The sequence below is a fragment of the Borostomias antarcticus genome (assembly GCF_949987555.1).
Source record: "Borostomias antarcticus genome assembly, chromosome: 14".
NCBI classification, from domain to species: Eukaryota; Metazoa; Chordata; class Actinopteri; order Stomiiformes; family Stomiidae; genus Borostomias; species Borostomias antarcticus.
In genome coordinates, this window is record NC_140247.1 from 10,308,661 (window position 1) to 10,331,981 (window position 23,321).

The window sequence follows — 23,321 nt, forward strand, 5'->3', positions numbered from 1 at the left end:
CTTGGACTCTCTGTGCTCAGGTTATATCTGCCCAGCAGCTTCCTAAAATCAACACAGATAAGGCCAGCTCCATCGTTGACCCGCAGGTGTGGGTGGAAATTCACGGCGTGGACATTGACAATTCCAGAGACAAAACCCATCGCATTGACAACAACGGTAACCCTACCACTCGATCTGTCTCACGCCATAATCATAAACTGCATCTTGATGTTTGAAACCAGAGGTACAGATCATGTACAAACTAGGGCAAAGTATCAGGTTTTATTGTAAATAAACATAAAACGTTTATTTGTTTTGTTTTATTTGTCTTGCCTGTTCCTCACGTAGCCTCTGGACAGTGTGGATAGGCCTCTACCCACTCACCCAGCGCAGTTATGAGTCATGAACAACTAGGGCTCTGTCTGTTTGAGGGGGAAGTGATGTGGTCTCTTGACAGCTCTCCGGCGCCCCCTGCAGGTTTTAACCCGCGCTGGGACTGCACGTTGAGCTTCCAGCTGCAGGTGCCTGAGCTGGCCCTGGTGCGCTTCGTGGTGGAGGACCACGACCACACCGCCAAGAACGACTTTGTGGGACAGTTCACCGTTCCCTTCACCAGCCTGCGCACAGGTACAGACTAGCAACCTTTAACCGTCATTCCACTAACATAACTAACACACATGGACTGACTACCCTAAGAATAAACTACTGGAAGAAACAACCATTGTAGAATTTTTTTTACTTTTTCTTCTCAAAATATTATTATTAGTTATGTAATTAATGTCATCTGAGAGAGAAAAAGCTATTTTAGCAAATGTTCTGTGAATGTGCATATTGTGCAAAAGAAAAATATACACTTCTCTTTAAATCTATAGATTAAGCTGCACTGGCCTCTGAAACCAACAAACTGCTCATTCCACACAAATATCCAAGCCCCTTATCCCCCTGATGGTTTGTGTGATACTTTAAATTAGGATGTCAAACATAAACTCCATTTTTTTTCTCACCTACAGTATTAATACTGCATATAGGTGCTTTGACTGGGGTCCTTATACGCCAATGGTATTTTTTCTCTAATTGAAGCTCTAATTGAAACAGAAACAGAAAACAGTGATATGAAGTAATTAGGAACAAATTGATTGACAAAGTCGAAGTAAAAAACTGGAATGATAGAGTAAAGCTCCTCTGAGATATGACAAAAAGACAGTGTGTCTGCATGTCTGTGTGTGTGTCTGCATGTGTGTGTGTGTGTGTCTTTGTGTATGTCTGCATGTGTGTGTGTGTGTGTGTGTTTGTGTTTGTCCGAAAAAAGCGCCACATCCGGAGGCCTTGGAAAACGCCCCGAGCTGCATATTCAGCCTAGAAATCCAGAGCTGTGTTGTAGTGTTGGTGTCCCAAACGCCTGCGTAATCGCTGAGTTTGCGGTTCGAATACGTACCATGCAGATACGTTTTAGTGTAATCCAGGCCTCAGATTCAGATTTTATTTGTCACATATACAGAGTACAATCTACAGTGACATGTTTCTGCTGGCTTCATGATGTGCTCTAAAAAATTACAGGATGTGTAATGATTCTGGGCCATATATGGGCCGGAACTAAGCCACAAGGGCCAGATCTGGCCTGTATATGGCCCAGATCCGCTTGCTATCTTGGAGTGGTAGGGCTACCATTGATGGTGAATCTAATGTTTAATGGATACGATACTGTAAGTACATGTGTAGATGGCCTGTGAGTGACTGTCCCTGCTGACCCCCAGGTTACCGTCACGTCCACCTGCTCAAGGCGGACGGCTCTAGCCTGTCCCCGGCCACCCTCTTCATCCACATCAAGGTGTCCCGAAAGGGTGTCCCCATCAAAACTGTCTCTGAGCGCATCGCCATGGCCAAGGCCAAAGCCAAGGGCAAGGCATGAGGTCCCTCTACCTGAACCGGACCCTCGCTTCTTGGGCCCCTAACCAGTCTTACAGTGACAATGTTCAAAGAGGCGGTTTCAGCTGGGAGGGCCTGCTGACCCCTGTAGCCGCTGGTCCACCCAATTCACACGAAGGCCACTCCTGACTCCAGAGAAGAAGTGAAGTCATCATTCATCAGAAAAAAAAAGAAGCCGTGGTCTTGCCTGAGGGCCCAGAGGAAATCTGTGACAGGCTGTGTGGAGTATGTTATGCTCTGTCGTCAGAGATCATCTGTCTGTTTCCACAGAAGTGCTTCCCTGGAGCTGGTCTTTCAGATCAGGATTGCAAAACAGATTCGTTTTCAAAGTTTTTATTTTTCTTAAGTTTACATGACGTGTGTTCTGGATATACTGGAACGGTCAAGAAGTTTTTTAACGTTAAGAAATATGTAACATTTTTACTGAGATATTGGATGTACTTTTTAGTGCAGTATTATTACTGAAAGCTCTTACATGACCCTGTTAAGGTTAAAGAGTCATGATTGAGTGATCTATGAAGTGTTCATTGGTTGTCCCATTGATCTCCATTGCACTCTGACCTGACAGGGCTCAAGATGACATAAACCTTTACTAATGTACAGCAGTCAGCACGCTTAAAGTTGTTTGTTTTGTAACATATGGACTAGCTGTCAAATGTCTATATAAAATCGCTGATCAAATTAACTGTATATAGATTTTAGTATCATATGTAATAATATAGGCATGTATTCTTGGTTGTCCCATTGGTCTACATTATGCAGTGACCTGGCACAGCACTCAAGATGATATAAACCTTTACCAATGTACTGCAGTCAGCACTCTAAAAGTTGTTTTGTTTTGTAGCAAGTTTTGTAAGATATGTACAAGTTGTCAAATGTCTATGCATTCTCTGACATCAAAAGAACTGAATATAAATTCTAGTATTATATGTAATAATATAGTCATGTATTCTTATTTATCCAGTACAGACACTAATTTTGTCTAGTCTAGAATAGATTAAATGCTTTGCATGTTGCAACAAGTAGCCTATTACCTTACTTGGAAAGACTACAGTTAGGGCTAGTGCAATTTATCATCGCAAAGTGCTAGCTTTCTTGGCTATCTTCCATTTTGTACTTTTTTGTAGTTCATGATGAAACGTAACCACAGGTCACTAATTTAGACCTGATCGTTTGTGTTAATGTATGTACATATCGGCTCTTAAATCTAAATCACTTTGATTTTAATTCAAAAAAGTATTCACATTTTAGAAGATAATAGTTTTGATATTTGCATGAACCTGTCTCATTTCAATTTGAATAAGCTGCTATAGGCCTATCTGTTAGTCACTGGGTTTGTAATGTTCATCAGATACTTTCATCATCGGCTGAGTTGTTCCCTCTCACTCACTACATGAATCTGAACTAGACGGCTTGGTAGGGATGGAGGTATGGATCAGTGTCAAATCCATCCACCTCCAAAACACTTATCCAAAGCCCACTAAGCAATGTCCCCTCCATCAGCAGAGAGGGTCTTTTCCAGTGTTGTTGTATTTTGATATGTGTCATTATGCAATATTTATTTTCCCATACTGATAATCTCTTAACTGGTCTGTATGGCTGTGAGCATGTTCATGATTTTATAAAAACTTTTTAACTCTCATGTTTTCAAGTGGTGTCTTTTAAAAAGAGTGACACATCTGAGTGTGTGTGTGTGTGTGTGTGCGTGTGCGTTTGTGTGCTCAGAATAATATTGTTATTAATGTGGGCATGGATCATTGATCATGTCCCATTATGAATAACGCTCAGAACAGAACATGCTCGTGATGTAGCTATTTGTGATTGGTTCTGGGGAGTGGTTCTATGGAAACGTTCAAAGTCGTAGTCTGTGCTGCTGCTTATTCACTGCACATTTTTCCATTGCACATACATGATGACTACAGGGTCCAGAGAGCATCAGGACATTAGACCAATCGTATTGAAGGGTGTTTTGAGGCGTTGAAGGCACGCGGTAGTTCCTCACTTCCTAGATAAAGATGGCGGATGAGAATGAGACAGCACCGAAGCCGGAGAAAGAAGAGGATCTAGAAGAAGACCATGGCCATTGCAGCGATTGTGAAAATGAAGAGCACCACTTTGATGACGGGTAAGGTCGCAGACCTGTTTGTAGGAGATTATACATTGTCATGTTCTTGCGCTCGTTTGACAGCTTGCTAACAGTGCGAGCAACCTCAGTCTGGCTGGAGAAACTCACTGCACCTAATCCCGCCCACTTACTGTTACTCCATTGGCTGTAAAGGCTGTCTGTCTGCTTATATTCCATCTTTATTGGACCCAACTCGATTATGTTCCTGGTATAGGCGGGCCTTCATTTTTTATCTTCTTATGCCTTTACGCAAAGCATTGAAATAGAAATTGAAACCACTCATTGTCGAAACGATCATGCACTATGCAGTAAAGTCTAAATGCACAGTTAGATTTTAGAATGTTACACTAGAATTGATTGATATCTGATAGGCTAATAATAATTGGCCAGGCAGTCAGTGTCGCATTGGAAGCAAGCAAACCAAGCGAAGCTGTCATTTGTAGCACTTAGCCAATGTCGACCGTCTTCAGCCACTGTCACTGTCGTGAGGCCAGAAACGAAGCTACCAACAAGTGACTGAAAAGTTCATGTAAAATTACAATGCATCGTTGAACCATTTCTAGCGAGTCTGGTAGAATAATATAGCTAGCTATGTGCCCATTCAATTTGCAATGAACAGGCCTCACCCACTAAATGTGACACACAAGGCAGGTCTAGGCTTGCCAGCATCTTCATCAAATCGTCGCAGGCAGCTCGCGACGTGTGTTTGATTTCTTCTCTCAAGGTCATATTATGCAGCCTTTTACTTCATAAATGACCTGTTATCCTATTAACGAGTATCTCGTCTAGTTAACAATACGTGCAACTGTGGTAATGTGAACAAATTCCACTTGATGGGACATTTTTGCTACATTTTAATCTAATAATCTGTAATGATGCCCTATTCACCAGAACAGTACATTTATTTCACAGTTTACATGAACACACACACACACACACACACACACACACAAGTAGGGTGCCTGGAAAACAGAATGGTTCTGGATTGTATTTCGGCTGCTATATGGAAGCCTGTCGAACAAACCATTCAGGGCTTTGTCATCTATTGTTCTTGTCAGTCACTGTCCACTTAAACACTCTCAAACATAAACGCATACACACACACACACACAAACACACAACCACACAACCAAAGACCCTTGGGTCATGTGATCCACCATCTGTCCTGGTGTTACAAATACAGGCCAGTGCCTGGCCCCTTCTCCCCTCTTGGACGCTAATGGGATTATCCTGTGTTCCTCTGTAAGTATGCGGTCTCCCTCAACGCAGTGGATGGGCGTCGAGGGTGGGGGTGGGAGGTCTGTCGAGGTTCTCAATACTCAGCTTCTGACTGGACAGGTATGGGTTTAAGAAGCAACGGTATGGGCTTAAAGTAAATTGTCAAATTTTTTACATTATATTAAATTGACATCCATGTCCCTTTCCTGCTGCTACCTCATCCCCATTTGCTTTTAGCGATGTACTAGTCTCACTCAACGGATGAAGGTTTGGGAATAAGCCTTGTCATTGGTTTATTACTGCCCAATCAGTGGCGGCCGATTCATGTGGTCGGTCCAATCAAACGACAACAATCCGACGCAGATCTGCAATAACCTAGCAACCACTCCACAGAAGACGAGTGTGATTGTGATCTTATTATTTGTCAATGTTAATAATTCTCTCTACTTCTTTGGCAACATAGGTTTTTCATCTGTCGTGCCAATACGCTTATTTGAATGTAATTGGTTAGAAAGAAACACAGCATTTTTTCTCCCCTATTCCCGAATGTTAACAAGTCCAGCCAGACCTTTCTCCAGCACTGGCACGGCGTAAACGAAGTGTGTAGATTATCGGTCTGGCTATGCGAGACTAGTAATGTACTTATGTATGTGTTCCATACTGTATATATGTATCTGATGCTTTAAAATATTAATATGAATATTTTCGCTTCCATCCTTGACTGCTTTGCTAGGTACTCGCATAGATCAACTGTTGGTATTCTCATGGGCTGTCTGTTTGATTTGAATGTCGTCCTGTTGTCTCATGGCAGTGACAAAGGTCTTGGGGACGACAGTGGTGCCAAGAAGAAGAAAAAGAAACAGAAGAAGAAGAAGGACAAGTCCGTGGCCAAAGAGGCAACGCAGGATCCTACCAAGGTATGTTCGAGAGAGAGAGAGGGAGAGAGGGAGAGAGATGAAACATTTAGCTTTTGTGATTCCTTCTGTTTGTTCCTTTTGAGCGTGCTGCTAGAAAGAGCACCGCTAATAGAACTGCGCAGTCGCGCCCACTTGTTAAAACGACCTTTACAGAGAGGGAGAGAATGCGTGCGTGCGAGCGCATGTGTGTTTGAATGTCTATACAAGTATTGTTTGCATTCAGCAATTCATTTCCTGCTCACCCTCTCCTCCCTATGGCTCTGTACAGGTGAACTCGCTGCCTGCCGATAAGCTGCAGGAGATCCAGAAGGCTATTGAACTGTTCTCAGTCGGCCAGGGCCCAGCCAAGACCATGGAGGAGGCGACGAGACGCAGCTACCAGTTCTGGGACACGCAGCCTGTCCCCAAACTAGGTATGCCACTTAAAAAATCGAATAATAGATTTCTGTTCAAATGATTCAGAATCGATTCATGAATCCCAAAATCGATCTTTTATTTAATGAATGAATGAATAAATGATAATGAATAGTTAATTGATTCATTCAATTCATTCATTTTTGGAAATCAGTATCGATACCCAGGCCTAGTATTGATGTGTTGCATAACCTGGCAGTCATGTAATTACGGTTACAGCTAAAAAAAAGAGTTTTTTTTTTAACCGAATCGAATCGTGATAATCGATTCTGAACCTTGTGAATCGGAATCGAATCGATTCTTGAAATTTGAATCGATACCCAGCCGTAGCCACTTGGCAGAGGCTCAGGGACAGATAAGCAATTTTAGGACGGCGGAATAGAATGGCCCGAGGGAATTTAACATCGTTCCCTTTGTTGTTGGATTGAATTAAATCAAATTCTAAGTCTGCTTTGGAATTGAATCACCCAACCCCTTCCGTCCAGGTACTCCCTCTTGTTGTTAACATCCTGAAGCTGTTTTACATTAAGATTAGCGTCCGTCTATAAACTGGCTTTAAACGCGAGGCTACCGGGAAGAAACGTGGGATGAATAGGCGATTGGCACCTTTTATATTACTGGTGGACAAGTATTACTTCCCGTCGTTTGGCTGGTGCGCCATGTTTGACATCACAAACGCGCCGGAGAAGGGGCGAGTGAGATGCTAGAAGCGAGAATTCGAACCTACATCCATGGTTCGAACAAGCAGCAGTAGTGGTTTGTGAGAAGTCCTGGTCTTGGCTATGTTTGGTAGCAAACAGACAAAAAAAACATGGTTAAGCCATTTTGGAGTTTCTGATGGATTTTGGTTGGCTACTATCAGCCCACTAGAGTATTGTGGTACAAAACCGATTGTATAAAACCGAATTGGAAGTGGTTTTCAAGAGTTTAAGGATGTTGAACTCCTATGTTAAGATGAAAATAGCCGTGTTGTTAAGCAGACCCATTCAAGCTGCACGTGATCAAATCAGCCCACACATGGTTCAGAATGCTCAGCTAGCAAGTTAAACTGCATTACATAACTATCACTTGCAATCTACAAGTATCAGGAGGCCAAGGAAGGTGATATGTCAAACGCACGTCGTCATCGCGCCGAACAAAGGGCGAAAGTCAGCGCGTCTACCCCCTAAGAAACACCTGCGCCTACTGCCGTCATCAGACATGCCATGGAATGCCGAGCGTACCCTTTTCACGCCGAAGGCAAAACCCAGACGTTCGTGGGTCTCGGCGAGTTTTTTTTTGGGGGGGGGGAGGAGGGGGGCGATGTAAAAAGGATACCGGCTTCATTTCCCACGATTTTTTCCTTCTCAGGGGAGATGGTGACATCGCACGGCTCCATCGAGCCCGACAAAGACAGCGTCCGCGAGGAGCCCTATAGCCTCCCACAGGGCTTCAGCTGGGACGCGCTGGACCTGGGGAATCCGGCGGTGGTGAGGGGGCACACGCACACACTGTAGAGCGCCAGCAGGGCATAAAATTAACACCCGCCAAGCGCCAATGGCGGGTAGAAATTGAGTTTGGCGTGTAAAAAAAAAAAAACACTTAGCTAATTTTGAATCGCAAGTGTTTTTATTTAATTTTATGTGCTTCGACCATAGTGAAATAGTGTCTTTAGTGTGTGTGTGTGTGTGCACGTGTGCGCGTGTGCGTGCGCGTGGGGGGGTTGGTCAAATAATGAAATTTTGGAGGTCACCGGCCATTGGCTGGTGAGCTAAAAAGTTACTTTTACGCCCTGAGCGCTAGACATGGGAAGCAAGTCTTCCCTTAACCCACTGAACGGATCCCAAAGCTACTTACCTTTTGAACTCGACCTATGGTCTCCCTCCGTCTAATCCTAGCTGAAGGAGCTGTACATCCTTCTGAATGAGAACTACGTCGAGGACGATGACAACATGTTCCGTTTTGACTACTCCCCCGAGTTCCTCCTCTGGTAATTAATGACTTAATTCTTTCACCTTTATCTTCTGTTTTTCCAGGTAGCAATATCTCATCAACGTGGGACGTGAGAGATATTTCATTTTATGATAGTTGTGAAACTGTGGCTGTATATTGTGTTTGCTGGGGGACTGATTAGTCACTTCTCATGGAATGCTCATCGGGGTCACTTCCCTGGAGGTGTGTAGTTTGACAGTAGGTGTGGTTGAGCTGTGACTGTAAACTGACCTAACTCTGAACCCGTCTCCGTCTGTCTCCCAGGGCCCTGCGGCCCCCCGGCTGGCTGCCCCAGTGGCACTGTGGTGTGAGGGTCAACAACAACCAGAAGCTGGTGGGCTTCATCAGCGCCATCCCTGCCAACATCCGCATCTACGAAGCGTTAGTGAAAACCCTCATTTGGACACATCTGTCCCTCTAACCAGGGGCGGGGATCCTGGGGGGGGTCAGGGGGGACATGTCCCCCCCCAATATTTGAGATCATTAAAATTGTCCCCTCCAATATTTAGATTGGGGTAGAGGCATTCAAATGACCATACAGCCGCGTAGGAAGATGTCCCCCCCAAATAAATACTCTTGCCAAATTTCAATGTAAACGCCCCCCCCAAAGTTGGATACAGATCCCCGCCACTGCCTCTAGCCCTACATATATGTACTATTTCAAAATGGCATGCCATGTTTATGTGGATATGTAATTGAACCGACGTTTCTGTTCAAAGTTATGGAATTGTCATCGGCTCAATACTGTTCTTTGTCGTTAAGGACTAAGAAAATGGTGGAGATCAACTTCCTCTGTGTCCACAAGAAGCTGCGCTCCAAGCGGGTAGCGCCGGTTCTGATCAGAGAGATTACCAGACGCGTCAATCTGGAGGGCATCTTCCAGGGGGTCTACACCGCTGGCGTGGTACTGCCCAAACCCGTGGGTACCTGCAGGTGGGTCAGAGAGAGACACCAAAACACAGACACACACACACACACACAGACACCAAAACAAACACACACACACACACACACACACACAAACACACACACAAAGTAGGATTGCATGACTGAATTAGTGATTTCATACTGTGTGTCGTTAGGGTATGTAACGGTATGAAAATGTCATACCACGATCATAGTGACCAGAATTACCGCGTTTATCGGTATTATCACTTATTTTTTTTTTTTTTTAATTTTTTTTTTTTTTTAAATATGCTGAAAATGTTCTATAAGTACTGATGGACAGTCTGGAATCATTTCAACAACTTTTATTTAAAAAAACACATAACACAGGGAAAGCCAGGCCTCTCAACGGTTGAAAGGGCATCATGTCCTTTGCTATGTAACATGGAAGGGCTGCAGTGAGGTATTTGACATTTTGTGATGTGGGTGCGTAAGCGTATCATTTCCTCTGAAGTTGAAACTGGGAATGAAGTCGGACTGTATGTCTATAGTGGCCTAGTGACCGTGGTTATTCAAAGCACGGTAATCCAACACGGTTTTAATGATCATTTATTTTTAAACGGTAATACTAATCATCAGGGATTTTCACCGTGGTTTACCGTGAAACCGGTAACCGTTTCATCCCTATGTGTCGTGTTGTTTAGGTACTGGCACCGTTCTCTGAACCCCCGCAAGCTGATCGAGGTGAAGTTCTCCCACCTGAGCCGGAACATGACCATGCAGCGCACCATGAAGCTGTACCGCCTGCCTGAGGTATGGCGCCGCCTAGAGGCCTTCTCCTGAACTGCATCGCAAACAAAATCCATTGTTGTGACGGCGCGAAACGCTATATCCTCTTGGTTGACCCATCCCTTTCTAAATACTCTAAAGGCTCCGAAGACGTCGGGCATGCGGGTGATGACCAGGAAGGACGTTCCGGCGGTGCACGGCCTGCTGCTGGAGTACCTCCGCCAGTTCCACCTGGCGCCTGTCATGAGCCCCGAGGAGGTGGAGCACTGGCTGCTGCCCCAGGAGAACATCATCGACACCTACCTGGTGGAGGTATGGAGAGAGAGAGACAGACAGACAGACAGAGACGGACAGAGACAGACAGACAGACAGACAGAGACAGACGGACAGAGACAGACAGACAGACAGACAGACGGACACGGAGACGGACACGGAGACAGACACGGAGACAGAGAGAGACAGAGACAGAGAAATACAGACACAGACACACACACACAGACAGACACACACACACACACACACACTTTATTGATCCCCCAGGGGGAAATTTGGCGTTTCAGCAGTTGAAAATAACAGAAGGGCTGTAAACATTAGATGCAGAGTAACAAAAAAGACAGTACATAAAGGGGGGGGGGGCAGCAGCATAACAAGAGGGAGGTCAGGGACTATATACATCCATATGTACAGTGACTGTGCAGTATAGAGGGACTATATACATCCATATGTACAGTGACTGTGCAGTATAGAGGGACTATATACATCCATATGTACAGTGACTGTGCAGTATAGAATAGGAATATCATAGATCACTATTCTTCCAAAACAGTTCCTCAAAGGTGCAGGTCCAGTTACTAGGGCTGAGTTAAAAAAAAAGAAGTGATTAATCGATTCTGAATCAAATGATTCATGAATCCCAAAATCAATCTTTTATTTAATGAATGAATAGTTCATTAATTCATTAAATGATTCATTCATTCATTTTTGGAAATCAGTATCGATACCCAGCCCTAGTATTGATGTGTTGCATAACTTGGCAGTCATGTAATTAAGGTTACAGCAAAAAAAAAAAAGAAGTTTTTAGTAACACTAACCGAATCGATATTGAATCGAATCGTGATAATCGATTCTGAACCTTGTGAATCGGAATCGAATCCATTCTTGAAATTTGAATCGATACCCAGGCCTACCAGTTACGTATATCGTTCCAGTTGCGTATATCGTCCAGAGAATTGTGAGCAGGGAAACGCATAGTTGAATTATTGAAACTCACTTCAGGACGACCGCGCGTGTCTCTCACCTCTCTCTCTCTCTCTCTCTCTCTCTCTCTCTCTCTCTATATCTATCTCTTTCTCTCTACTCCTCCTCGTCAGAACTCTGCGGGGAAGGTGACGGACTTCCTGAGCTTCTACACGCTGCCGTCCACCATCATGAACCACGCACAGCACCACAGCCTGAAGGCCGCCTACTCCTTCTACAACGTGCACACCTGCACGCCACTGCTCGACCTGATGTCCGACGCCCTGATCCTGGCCAAGTCGGTGAGTCCTCCCCCAGTCGGGGGACCGAGGGTCAAATGTCAAGTCGGTAAGGCCTCCTGCAGTCGGGGACCAAGGGTCAAATGTCAAGTCGGTAAGGCCTCCCGCAGTCAGGGACCAAGTGTCGAACAGTCAACTCTTACCCAACTCTTACCCTTTGACTAATACAACAGCATCTTCCTGTTTTCTCTCTCCCTTTCTTTTTTACCTCTCCCTCTCCCCCTCTCTCTCTCCCTCTCCCTCTCTCCCCCTCTCTCTCTCTCTCCCTCCCTCTCTCTCCCTCCCTCTCTCTCCCTCCCTCTCTCTCCCTCCCTCTCTCTCCCTCTCTCTCTCTCTCTCTCTCTCTCTCTCCCTCCCTCTCCCCCCCCCCCCCCCCATACCTGCTATTCTCAATATCCAGAAAGGATTTGACGTCTTCAATGCACTGGACCTGATGGAGAATAAGACTTTCCTTGAAAAGCTTAAGTTTGGTATTGGAGACGGGAATCTACAGTATTATCTGTACAATTGGAAGTGTCCCAGCATGGGGTCAGAGAAGGTATGCGTTATTAGATAGATCTTTCATTATCTTGACTCTTGATAGTTGAAGATTTTAATTATAATTTTTGATGGATCAAGCAAGCATCGATATTCCTTTTGTCCTCAGGTTGGCTTGGTACTGCAGTGACATCCTCATTCGCGTCACACGATCGTCACAGTTAAGCCGACAGACCACACCAACGCACTGACCACAGGAGATGGCCTGATGGACTTCTTGCTTCAGGAGAGAGAACCCACCACCCATTTTTACTTTTTTTGATCTTTTGAACTTTGACCTGCACTACTGCTGCCAGGCAGGGGGCTGGGGGAGTCGGTCCTTCAACACCCTCTCGCGCTCCCTCCCATCACATGGACCTTAAGCCATTGTCGTTACCATCCCAGAAGGCTGTCACGATTGTACCAGGCACAAACACAAACACACAGACCCACATCAACCACCATTTTACCGTACACTCACAAGCGTGTACCCACACAACATACATGTAAATAAATCAGACATACAACAGGAAAATAATGCTACAGTAACACACTAGAATCTTAACATGTCCTCATACCCCTCTTAATATGGAAAGAGCTTTTGCAGAAATAATCTGTCATCAAGTTTTAGAAAAAAGAAAGAAAATCAAAAAAAGAATAAAAAGAGAAAAAAAGAAAGAGAAAAAGTGAGGGTAAATATCCAAAGGGGGCTGGAGATAAGGGCTTCTGTCGAGTTTGTGTTTTCTCACCGTCAAGGCTGCAGATTTGCTATCAATCCCTCCTTTTTCTACATGAATTCTGGAGTTGACTCGGCACTCCTGGCCGGCAGAAGGGGTCTGTGAGTCGGCCCTCATCCTTTTGAATACTTTTTTCCATCTGTACTAACTTCTGTGATCCCACTATCCTCCTTGCTACACTGAGAGAGGCCCTGTTATGAAGAAAATAAAATCATGAAAGTTTTGGACTGTTTTTATTGTATATATGGATGAGAGCGGATATGTGATGTAAGAGGGTTCGGACGGGGCGACTAACGCTGAAACTGGGATTGGATATGTGTGAGAGTGTCGAGTTTTCAGGACTTTGCATGTGTGTGTGTGGGGCGCGAGAAAGTGTTTCTAAATGTGAGTGTTGGCTGGAAATGCAAACGGATGTGGGGACAAAACGGGTCTCACGATTTTATGATGCAGGAAAAATAAAATGTGAAGATGCAGGTGATTTTGTGCAAAATAAAATATAGAAGTTGCTGTGAGGTTTTTGGCATGATTTCTGTCGAAGGAGAGCCCTAGCACCCACAGAGATTGTATTAACAGCTTTTTCATTCTCCCAGTGTTAATAGTTTATAGGCCTAGTTTATAGGCCTAGTTTAAACTATGATACTACCTTTATCCAACCTTTCTCAGGGACGAATAAGGAAATGTCTTTAAGGGGCAGTTACAGTAGTGCCTGTAGGATCTGATATCAGCTGCACCTTGTACCTTGTATGAGCAATTAGATGCTATACACTTCCTTATTATTGGACTTCAATATGAGATCCTCATCCTGGTTTCGTTTTTGTTCAGAAGCCAGACTTGGCTAACCTGGGAATATATCCAGGCTGCAATTAGATCAGAGCTATGGCTTCCCACTGACTCAAGGCATGGATAGTGAACCATGAATGATCATCATAGAATTATGTAGATAGTGAAGTGATGAGGTATCCAGGCTGAATGCACCACTTTGCGGCCCTTGGTTCAGGTTGTTGGTTCTGTCTAATGGCCAATAGGTTCATTTTCTAAGTAAAGTGCCCATAATACAGAGAAGCGTGGGAGAATACATGCAATCGGTCATGCAGATCCTATTGTGGAAGTATGACAGTGGGTGGGTACCCCCCTTCTTGCAAACCAACAAATAACCCTCTATTCTAGTAATCCCGGCGTTGATTGGACGAAGTCGTCTGACATGAGAGCAACCCAGTATTACAATTGGCTTGATTTGCTGTCTGTGGAGCATGGGTGGAGTTACAGCGCAATTGAACTTGGTCAGCCCTTGGCACGGAAGTGTGTTACCGTTTGTCACAGTGGGTGAACACAAACGGACACATTGTGACAATGTGGATCACTATAGCAATTATTTGTGCGGCCTTTATAGCATTCCTATTAAAATATGTATTTAGTTCTCCAGGACCGAATCCTTTTGATATCGATTCTCGTGAGCCGCTGAAACCACTGGTCACTGACAAGAAGGAAAAAAATAAAGTTTTAAAGCAAGGTGAGTTACCCATTAGCTTACATAAATGTACGTATTGAGTGAGCAGACATTTTTTGTTCCGTTATGGTCAACAGGGAAGTCGTGTAGAGGCAGCTTGACCCATCGCACAAATATTCTTTGGGTTGGTGCAAGAACCGGTCTAACGGCAGTTTTTACATGTCTCATTCTTGCCTCCACGCGGTGAAATGTTATGTAACATTCAAGCAGTCGATGTTATGTTATATTGATATCAAGCAGTCAATATTCTACTGTAGCCTACTAATGAATTACCTCCTGTAAAATAGTGTAGGCTAGTTTATGTCCAATAACAATAACAGCTTCAACAACAAAATGTGAATTGGCCAGTAAATCTGTAGTTTTTCTAAATAAATAAAGTTTGTTCCTTGACTCTTTCTCAGGTTTCTTGGCCAGCAAAGTACCTGAGAACCTGGATGCCATCGTCATCGGCAGTGGCATTGGTGGGCTCGGGGTGGCCGTGCTGCTGGCCAAGGTCGGGAAGAGGGTCCTGGTTCTGGAGCAACATGACCGAGCTGGTGGATGCTGCCATACCTTCACAGAGAAAGGCTTTGAATTTGACGTTGGTAAGACTTTTTATTAGGCTATTATTATTATTATTATTTAAATCTTGCCTATACAGGGTGAGAAAGGCAAAGATGTGAAATAGCTGCTATTAACTGTTGACTAGAGCCTTTTATGAGTAAATTCTTGTTGATTTAGATAGATGGGTGGATGGATGATAGATGGATCTTTAATGATCCCGGAGGAAATTTAGGCAGCCAGTAGCTTAATACAACAAACAATTCAACACACAATACACTAAATAAAAATAAAAATGGATCCATATAAAGTGACGGAACTATACATAAACAAGATACTATAGACTGAAAAGTACAAGGTCCTGTACATATGAGATTGTTGATGATGTAGACTCTGATACAGTTGACCACTTCTTGACAAAACTGCATGTACTGCGTTGCTGAACCAGCGATACACAGACCGTTACTGTGGTCAGCTAATGTCCAGTCCTGACCCAGCCCTGTCCCAACACTCTTCCCCACACAGGTATCCACTACATCGGGGACCTGTTGGAGCACAAGCCCTTCCGCTGCATGCTGGACCAGATGACCAATGGGCAGCTGCAGTGGGAGCCCCTGGACAACCCCTTTGACCAGGTGGTGCTGGGCCCGGCCGACAACAGGCGCGTCTACCCCATCTACAGCGGCAGAGACCGCTTCCCCCAGGAGCTGAAGAAGTGCTTCCCGGGAGAGGAGAAGGCCATCGACGAGTACATCAGACTGGTCAAGGTGAGCTGTGTATACATGCCCTCCATACTGACCACTACATAGACATCGTCAGCACAGAATCACTCCTTTAGTGCAGTGGTTCCCAAACCTTTTCAATCAGGCCTCACTTGGGTAATTGGAAATATTTTCAGGCCCCACCTAGATTGGCAGAATTAATTATAGGCTATTGTACAAACATGGCATTTCCTTTACTACTAATGACAAGACACAAAGATCCAATTTTAGTTTTATATTTTATTAAAAAATGTGTCCACTGTGAAATATTTGTCTGAAACCCAAATAGTAAAATATTTAAATAATATATTAATCAAAATTAGCTTAATTTTTTTTCTTTTTTTTTCTTTTCTTTTCACTCCCCACCTGCAGTACCCTCGCGCCCTACACTTTAGGAAACACTGCTCTAGTGTAACAGAAAGGCATGGCTGCTCATATATTATTTTTTGAGAATTAAATGGACTAAGAGCTTTACAAGTTGAATACTCTTTCAGTTTGCAGTGGTCGTCTGCTGTTACCTGAGCTCAGTAGTGAACTCTTACAACAGTACACAGTGTCTGGTACGATTGTGTCATTATGCCATTGAAGGCCAAGGGTTCTGGAGCCAAAGGTCAATGTTGTGGAGATATGAGCGTCAGTGCTGATTCAGAGGGGCTGGGACGTGCCATTACATAAGGCCTCTCAGACAGAGTAATCTACAGGGCTCCACATCTGCTCAGCCTACCTCAAAATAGTTGTGGTGATAGTCCAGAGGGAAGGGTGAACGTTGGATGCAGATAATGCTTCGCCAAGGTTGTGAGGTTGAGTTGTAAGGTGCCCTTTTATCTCTGTTGTTCCTGATAAACAAAAATTACAGGTCCAGAAGTAAAGGCTTAAATCTACACACAGTTGTGGCTTTGTTAGGTACGCCTATCAAGAACTGGGTAGGACCCCGTTTTGGGATCCAGAACAGCCTGAATTCTTCGTGGCGTTGCCTTTCTGCACACCACTGGTGTAGGCAGCTGTTTCCTGAGCATTTTGGGCCTTTCTGTTAGCGTGAGCAGGTCTGGTCATTCTCCTCTAACCTCTCTCATCAACAAGATCCTTTCCCCCACAGCGGTTTCTGAGATGCTAGAACCACCACGTCTGGTACGGTCAAGGTCACTTAGATCCCGCGTCTTGCCCGTTCTAATGTTTAGTCAAACAACAACTAAACCTCTTCACCATGTCTATGCTCTTTATATATTGAGTTGTAGCCTGATGATTTGCTTTTTAGAGGAGCATGCTATTTGTATTAACAACAGGGGTTAAATTGGGCCAGGGTATTCCAGGGCTCAGCGCCGGCACATAGGTTCCCAAATGTCATTAGCCGGAGCTCAACCCCGGCACATCTATCAACATTGTTATCATTTAAAAAAAAAAAATCTCTCTTTATTGTTAAAAGAATGCAGCCATTTCATGCTCACCATCGTGACCTCACATGCTGTTTATCGTGGAGACAGATCACGTGATCAGGGTTGCGAAGCCAGGCTAGTGGATAGCGGTGGATATGTGCTATTTAAGTGCAAAAAGATGCTTTTTATATAAAAGGTGTGTGTGGGGGGGGGGGCTGCAAGCGTAGCCACCTCGGAGAAAAGGCTTTAATCTTTCAAAAACTGTCTTCACTTCAGTGAGTAACAAAAAAATATTGTCTGTAGATAACAGTGGTGCAGGCCAAGTTACAAAAGTCAATGGTGCAATGAATTGTCCCTGGCAGGTATACCGGGGTATAGCCCTGAATAGTATACCGACCTGGACCTGGTCTAAGCACAGTTTAACGTCAATGGCTGTGTGTCTAATAAACAGATTTCATTTCATTGTCATTTCATTCAGTTCCCCTTTCTTAGTGTTTAAGGAATTAGGAAATACTAGGAAAGTGCTGATTTGACATCATTCAAAGGGAGCAGAGGAAAGGGGGAGAGGAAGTGAGGAGAGGGGAGAAATGAGGTATCCTGCATTTGGGGGAAAGGATTTGACTGGTATGCACAGGTGTAGCTTTCTTCCTAAATGGCACTGTGCTGTATAGTCATGGTCCACTCTGGAGACATGCTGTGTGACTCACATGGGGTTAGGGCCGGTCGTTCTACACTGGGACTATACAGACTTCTTCTTTTCCTTCTCTTTTCTGGGAATCATGTTGATTTCTTCACAAGCCCTTTCTGTTTCTAGAGTGAAACTGTGGTTACACAGTTGTCTCTGTCTTGGAAGAGTCCTTTCATTTTGAGCAGAGTCCCTCTAATGGGCTGTCCAATGGCCATTTCATATCAAATATGGATCATGAAATGCTTGATATTTGCTATTTATGAAGCAGTATTAGGGCCACCACCACTGCACGCACTCTTGCCAGCCTCGCTAAAACAGCCCCCCTCACATAACCTATCCCAATTTAACCCCTGATTAACAAGCAGGTGGAAAGAAATTAAGTGGCCACTGAGTGTATTTCTCTATAACTGGTTGTTATGTATGAACACTGCAGTGGAATGTCTCCCAGTGCCTTTTAAACAGTAATTAATCAGACACATCGTACGTTTCTGCACCTGTCTGTCTGTCTGTCTGTCTGTCTGTCTGTCTGTCTGTCTGTCTGTCTGTCTGTCTGTCTGTCTGTCTGTCTGTCAGTCTTTCACCCCCATCATCTGTCTTCCTGTGTATTCCGTTTACAGAAAGCAGGGCGCAGTGTTTGGCTACTGGCTTTGCTGAAGCTCATTCCTGTCCCCCTGGCCAAGTTCCTGGTGTACACCGGCCTGGCCAACCGTCTCTCATTCTTCTTCAAAATGGCGTCGCGCAGCCTGACGGAGGTGGTCAACGAACTGACTGAAAACAAGGACCTCAGGGCGGTCTTCTGCTACATCTTCGGCACATACGGTAGGGTCAGGCTGCTGTGCCTGTGGGCCACAAACACGACCACAACAATCTTAAAATAAAGTGATCTTCCATAGAAGTGCATAGGCCAAGAAATCCTCTTTCCTCTGGTCGTATACAGGTGTCACTCGGTCTGCTCTGGGGTCTGTTATTTTTAAGAACATAGTTCTTCGTATCTGCAGGCAACATACCCAAAGATGCCAGCTTCTCCATGCACAGCCTGCTCGTCTGCCACTACCTCAACGGAGCCTGGTACCCCAAAGGAGGCGCGAGCGAGATCGCTTACCACATGATTCCCATCGTTGAGAAGGCCGGGGGGGCCGTTCTGGTCCGCGCCCCCGTCAACCGCATCCTGTTTAACGACGCCCAGGAAGCTTATGGTAAATTTGACTCTTTTTTTTTTCCCCCACAGATAATCACAGAGCATTTTTTGACATTTTTCACAAACGTTTTGTGTGTTTTATGGTTTCAGGTGTGAGCGTCATGAAAGGGAAGGAGGAAGTCCATATCCGGGCCCCTATTGTCATCTCCAACGCTGGGATCTTCAACACCTACCAGACCCTGCTGCCCAAGGAGCTCCAGGCCAATTCAGGTGAGGGAAGATAGGAAATCTTGTGATTTGTGAGTTCCTCTCATAGGCTTTGCACCAGCTGATCAAGTCCATGATTGGTTTAAAGCCTTCAGGAAACTCACCCCTTGCAAATTAAGGATGTGGTTCTGTGACAGGGACGATGTATGGATGTGCGTGCGTGTGTCAGAGATGATTGTTTTATTAATGGCCTGACCTGTCTGAATGGGTCATGTAATTCCTTGCAGGCATCCAGAAGCAGCTCAGCATGATGAAGAATGGCGAAGGAGGTCTCAGCATCTTCCTGGGTCTGAACGGAACCAAGGAGGAACTGGGCCTGAAATCCGACAACTACTGGATCTTCACGGAGAACAATATGGATGAGCTGTACGTCATTGCTTTTTTTTTTTCCTGCCCTTGAAACTAATTTCTTGGAACTAGAAAATTCTCCTCTAATTCTTAAACACACCTCGAACGCAGTTTGTATTCTTATATCTGCTCTGCTTGATGTTAAACTGATATACGCTATGCAGTGTCGTTTTCTTTCGCAATTTTTTAACGTCCAATAACATCATTTGACCTCATCAAGCCTTTTCTCCCCCATATGACCTCATCAAGCCTTTCCTCCCCCATAGGTGTGAGACCTATCTGAAGGGGGAGAGGGAGGAGTCGGCTAAAAGTGTCCCTCTCCTGTTTGTGGCGTCTCCTTCTGCCAAAGACCCCACCTGGCAGGAAAGGTCACCTGGTACGCTGTCACCGTGGCAGGAAAGGTCACCTGTCCTGTCTCTGCTGAAGCACAACACGCGTCTTCATACATTTGATCCGCTGTTTATTCCTTGAACACCCAAACCCATCGTTGATCTACTACTTTTATTGGGCCGGCTGTAGCTCAGTTGGTAGAGCGGGTCGTTCAGTGATCGAAGGGTCAGCGGTTCGAATCCCAGCTCCAACTGTCCACATGTCGAAGTGTCCTTGAGCAAGACGCCTAACCCCAAAATTGCTCCCAATGAGCAGGTTAGCACCTTGCATGGCAGCTACGGCCATTGGTGTGTGAGTGTGTGTGTGAATGGGTGAGTGAGAGGCCATTGTAAAGCGCTTTGAGTGCCGCTAAGGTGGAAAAGCGCTATATAAGTGCAGTCCATTTACCATTTTACCATTTATCTTTTATTCTCTGGGCTGCTCACAGGCAAGTCCACTCTGAGTCTGGTGAGCTTCGCCAACTACGAGTGGTTTGAGGAGTGGAAGGATGAGAAAGCGACCAACAGGGGCGCCGACTACAAAGAGCTGAAGCAGGCCTTCATCGACTCCATCCTGGAAGTGGTGATGGAGGTCTTCCCAAAGATCGACAGAGACAAGGTAGTAAGGCTAAACGACTCGCCCCCTGCATATCACAGACGTTTAGGTACAGTAGTGTACTGCCATGTAGTAGATCTTTCCCTTTTAATTGATTCAAGGTACCCAATGTAGTTTTTGACCACTAGTATGCGCTCTAGAGCAAATTTGAGAAGGTGGTCCCCGAAAATCGCGTACTACGTCATTGTGTCAATACGCGGAGCACATAATAGTGACGTTTTACACATCTTTGTTGTTTTCAAAACATTAGCTAAATATCATTTTGTGAAGAAATTACAAGGTAGGAAAGACATTCAAGTGATTCAACATGTTTATTAGACTACAAGGAACCATATAATCGAGGAATTTCGAAAATAAACAAAGAACGAATTGTTTTGATTCACGTTTCGTTGGGTACCTTTAACTTGTGATGAAATCGGGTTGACGCCTCCATTCTCTGACCCTCATGTGTCTCCCACCGCCCACCGGCAGGTTGAGTACATCGATTGCGGGACCCCCATCACGAACACACACTACATCGGAGCACCGCGAGGGGAGATCTACGGAGCTGACCACGGCACTGAACGCTTCAGCGCCGAGCTCAACGCCACAGTGAGACCTCAGACTCCACTGAAGAACCTCTACCTGACAGGTCTGTCACGACTGCGTTGATGAGGGCTCAGGGATCTGTTGTTGCAATGTACTGACCCCGACCTTTGTTATATACTCAAACACTAATTACTAATTACTAAGTCTCAGTTACCTGTTCTTAAAGTCGCACTCAAATGAAAAAAGCATTCTGTCCCATTTTGGTTCACATAATTGGTCACTTTTATTGTAATCTTATATCAAAGTATATAATTTCTTACTTCCTGGAAAACGGTAGGTCACGTGTAATGACGACAACAGGTACCTTAGATTTTAGGCCAATAATCTCACGACATCCACCCGTCAATCAATGCTATCCTTCTATTGAATCTGTCTAAAGTTCTTAAAACCCGTCCACTTGTCAATGTTCCAATCAAATTCCTCTAAACATATGTCCCACCCTCATAGCTTGTTTGAATCGGAAATACGTAAAACTACGGAAGTTAGATGATCTCAAACGTCCGTTTCAGTGCGACTTTAAGATTTTATTTAGACTCCCAACATGGCTGTAATTTATAGTTTCAAGTTTTGATCGAATGCACTTGATTCGCAGGCCAGGACGTGTTTGTGTGCGGCTTTGCTGGGGCGCTGGCCGGAGCTCTCACCTGCGGCTCTGTCCTTCTCAAACGTAACTTGCACCTGGACTCCATCGCCTTGGCCAAGAAGAACAAATTCATCAGCGACCAGAAGAAGGAGCAGTAAGTCGTTAACCTGAGTCACTAAAGGAAACTGCTGACTCAACCCCAGGCTGACGAGATCCAAGATGAAATACCTCTGGATGGAGACACTGTGATTTTGTGTATCAGGGTGTATTTTAACTAACCAACACATGAACAGCTCTCTCCCCTTGTGACCGAAAACTTATTTTCTTTCTCTACAAAGCCATAGTGGGAGCTACTTTATTTTATTTACGATCATATTAATTATTTAAACCATGTGTGACCATTGCAATGCATAACTTTTTTTGTAACTGTCTGTGGTTTGAGCTTTTCCAGAGAGGGTGATCAGAGATTGTACTCTTCACTATCCTACTGTACCCATCAGTTATCACACCATACAGTAGTGTGACTTTGGACTTTATCGTGGTATTACAGGTACATTGTTTGCACATGTAAGCCATTGTTTACTTGCAGATTGAATGAAAAAAGACGGTTCCTGCACAGTGGTTACGCTCGCAAATGAAACACTGTCATTGTAGCAGCTGTAATGATCTTAATAGGTTCCCCTTTGTAACAAAATCAACACATTTCTCAGTCGTGTTGCACATGTATGTGAACTCAGGTTTGCAAAAAGACATTTACCAACAGAAGGAAACTGCCTGATAAGATTGCCGAAAGCCAAAGCTTACATTTCTCTCTATGCACACTGTACAATAATACATTGTACAATAACACATTGTAAAATTGGTTAACATATTAGTCATCTTTTACAATGGAGTCCACTGTCCAAGAAGAGTGACCTTTTATTCCTGTCTGTGGTTTCATCCATGAACCAATAATGTACAGAGAGGACGTGAACATGTATGTAGTAGCTAGGGTGTCTCTTTTTGAGTACTGTAGTGATCCTGGCAAGGACACAGGTCCTAATTGGTGGAATTGCTGGGGCGGGGGGGCTGGCCCCCGTATTTCCTGTTCTATCTCTCTTCCTGGTGTCTCTGCTCCTCTCCCTAGTGTGTCTTTACCCTCAGAGCAGTCTGTATGTCGTGTGCCGTATGTGGGGCCAATAACCCCCAAATATGGGAGGATTGAGTCCTGGCTTCTTCCCTGCTCACTACAGTACTTTGTATTTATTAGTTAAGAGAGACAGATTCTTGACTAGTGGACACATATTCTGCAACTAAGATGTTTTTTGTCAGTTGATTTAATTGAATGTCTTGACTCTGGTCCCTCCTTGTCAAACCTCACCTCCTGTATGCCTTTCGCACTGACAATGCAATAATCTCATGTGGGATGTGGATCTTCCTCTCCTAGCAGGGCTATCTATGTTCAGGCAAAAGTCGGCCTTTCATAGACTTGTTAAATCTGCTAAGTCATTGTCCATGTGTCATTAAACTGATAGATAAATACCTGAAATGTC

At 44.5% G+C, this 23,321-nt stretch overlaps 3 protein-coding genes across 3 annotated transcripts in view; all 3 read left to right on the plus strand.

Annotated features, from left to right (window-relative positions):
- The window catches only part of LOC311318008 (1-phosphatidylinositol 4,5-bisphosphate phosphodiesterase delta-3-A-like), a 24,027-nt gene extending 20,489 nt beyond the window's left edge, over nucleotides 1-3,538 (plus strand). The window contains exons 12-14 of the mRNA XM_084449185.1: nucleotides 21-156; nucleotides 457-606; nucleotides 1,734-3,538. Of these exons, the coding sequence (XP_084305311.1) occupies nucleotides 21-156; nucleotides 457-606; nucleotides 1,734-1,888 (441 nt within the window). The 3' untranslated portion in view covers nucleotides 1,889-3,538. The remainder of the gene's footprint in view (nucleotides 1-20; nucleotides 157-456; nucleotides 607-1,733) is intronic.
- Nucleotides 3,539-3,920: 382 nt separating this feature from the next.
- On the plus strand, nucleotides 3,921-13,198 carry nmt1a (N-myristoyltransferase 1a; the record flags this gene model as incomplete). Its single annotated transcript, XM_084448439.1, has 12 exons — nucleotides 3,921-4,030; nucleotides 6,060-6,165; nucleotides 6,434-6,578; nucleotides 7,930-8,048; nucleotides 8,457-8,548; nucleotides 8,815-8,931; nucleotides 9,313-9,483; nucleotides 10,140-10,248; nucleotides 10,366-10,536; nucleotides 11,595-11,762; nucleotides 12,160-12,297; nucleotides 12,406-13,198. 12 exons carry the CDS (start codon nucleotides 3,921-3,923, stop codon nucleotides 12,424-12,426), a joined length of 1,467 nt encoding a protein of 488 aa, XP_084304565.1. The 3' UTR covers nucleotides 12,427-13,198.
- A 1,140-nt stretch (nucleotides 13,199-14,338) lies between these two features.
- retsat.2 (retinol saturase, tandem duplicate 2) lies at nucleotides 14,339-23,303 on the plus strand. Its single transcript, XM_084448744.1, has 11 exons — nucleotides 14,339-14,522; nucleotides 14,921-15,103; nucleotides 15,585-15,826; nucleotides 18,499-18,700; nucleotides 18,880-19,077; nucleotides 19,170-19,289; nucleotides 19,514-19,652; nucleotides 19,901-20,010; nucleotides 20,452-20,621; nucleotides 21,090-21,249; nucleotides 21,799-23,303. Exons 1-11 carry the CDS (start codon nucleotides 14,363-14,365, stop codon nucleotides 21,945-21,947), a joined length of 1,833 nt encoding a protein of 610 aa, XP_084304870.1. The 5' UTR covers nucleotides 14,339-14,362; the 3' UTR covers nucleotides 21,948-23,303.
- Nucleotides 23,304-23,321: the final 18 nt, after the last annotated feature.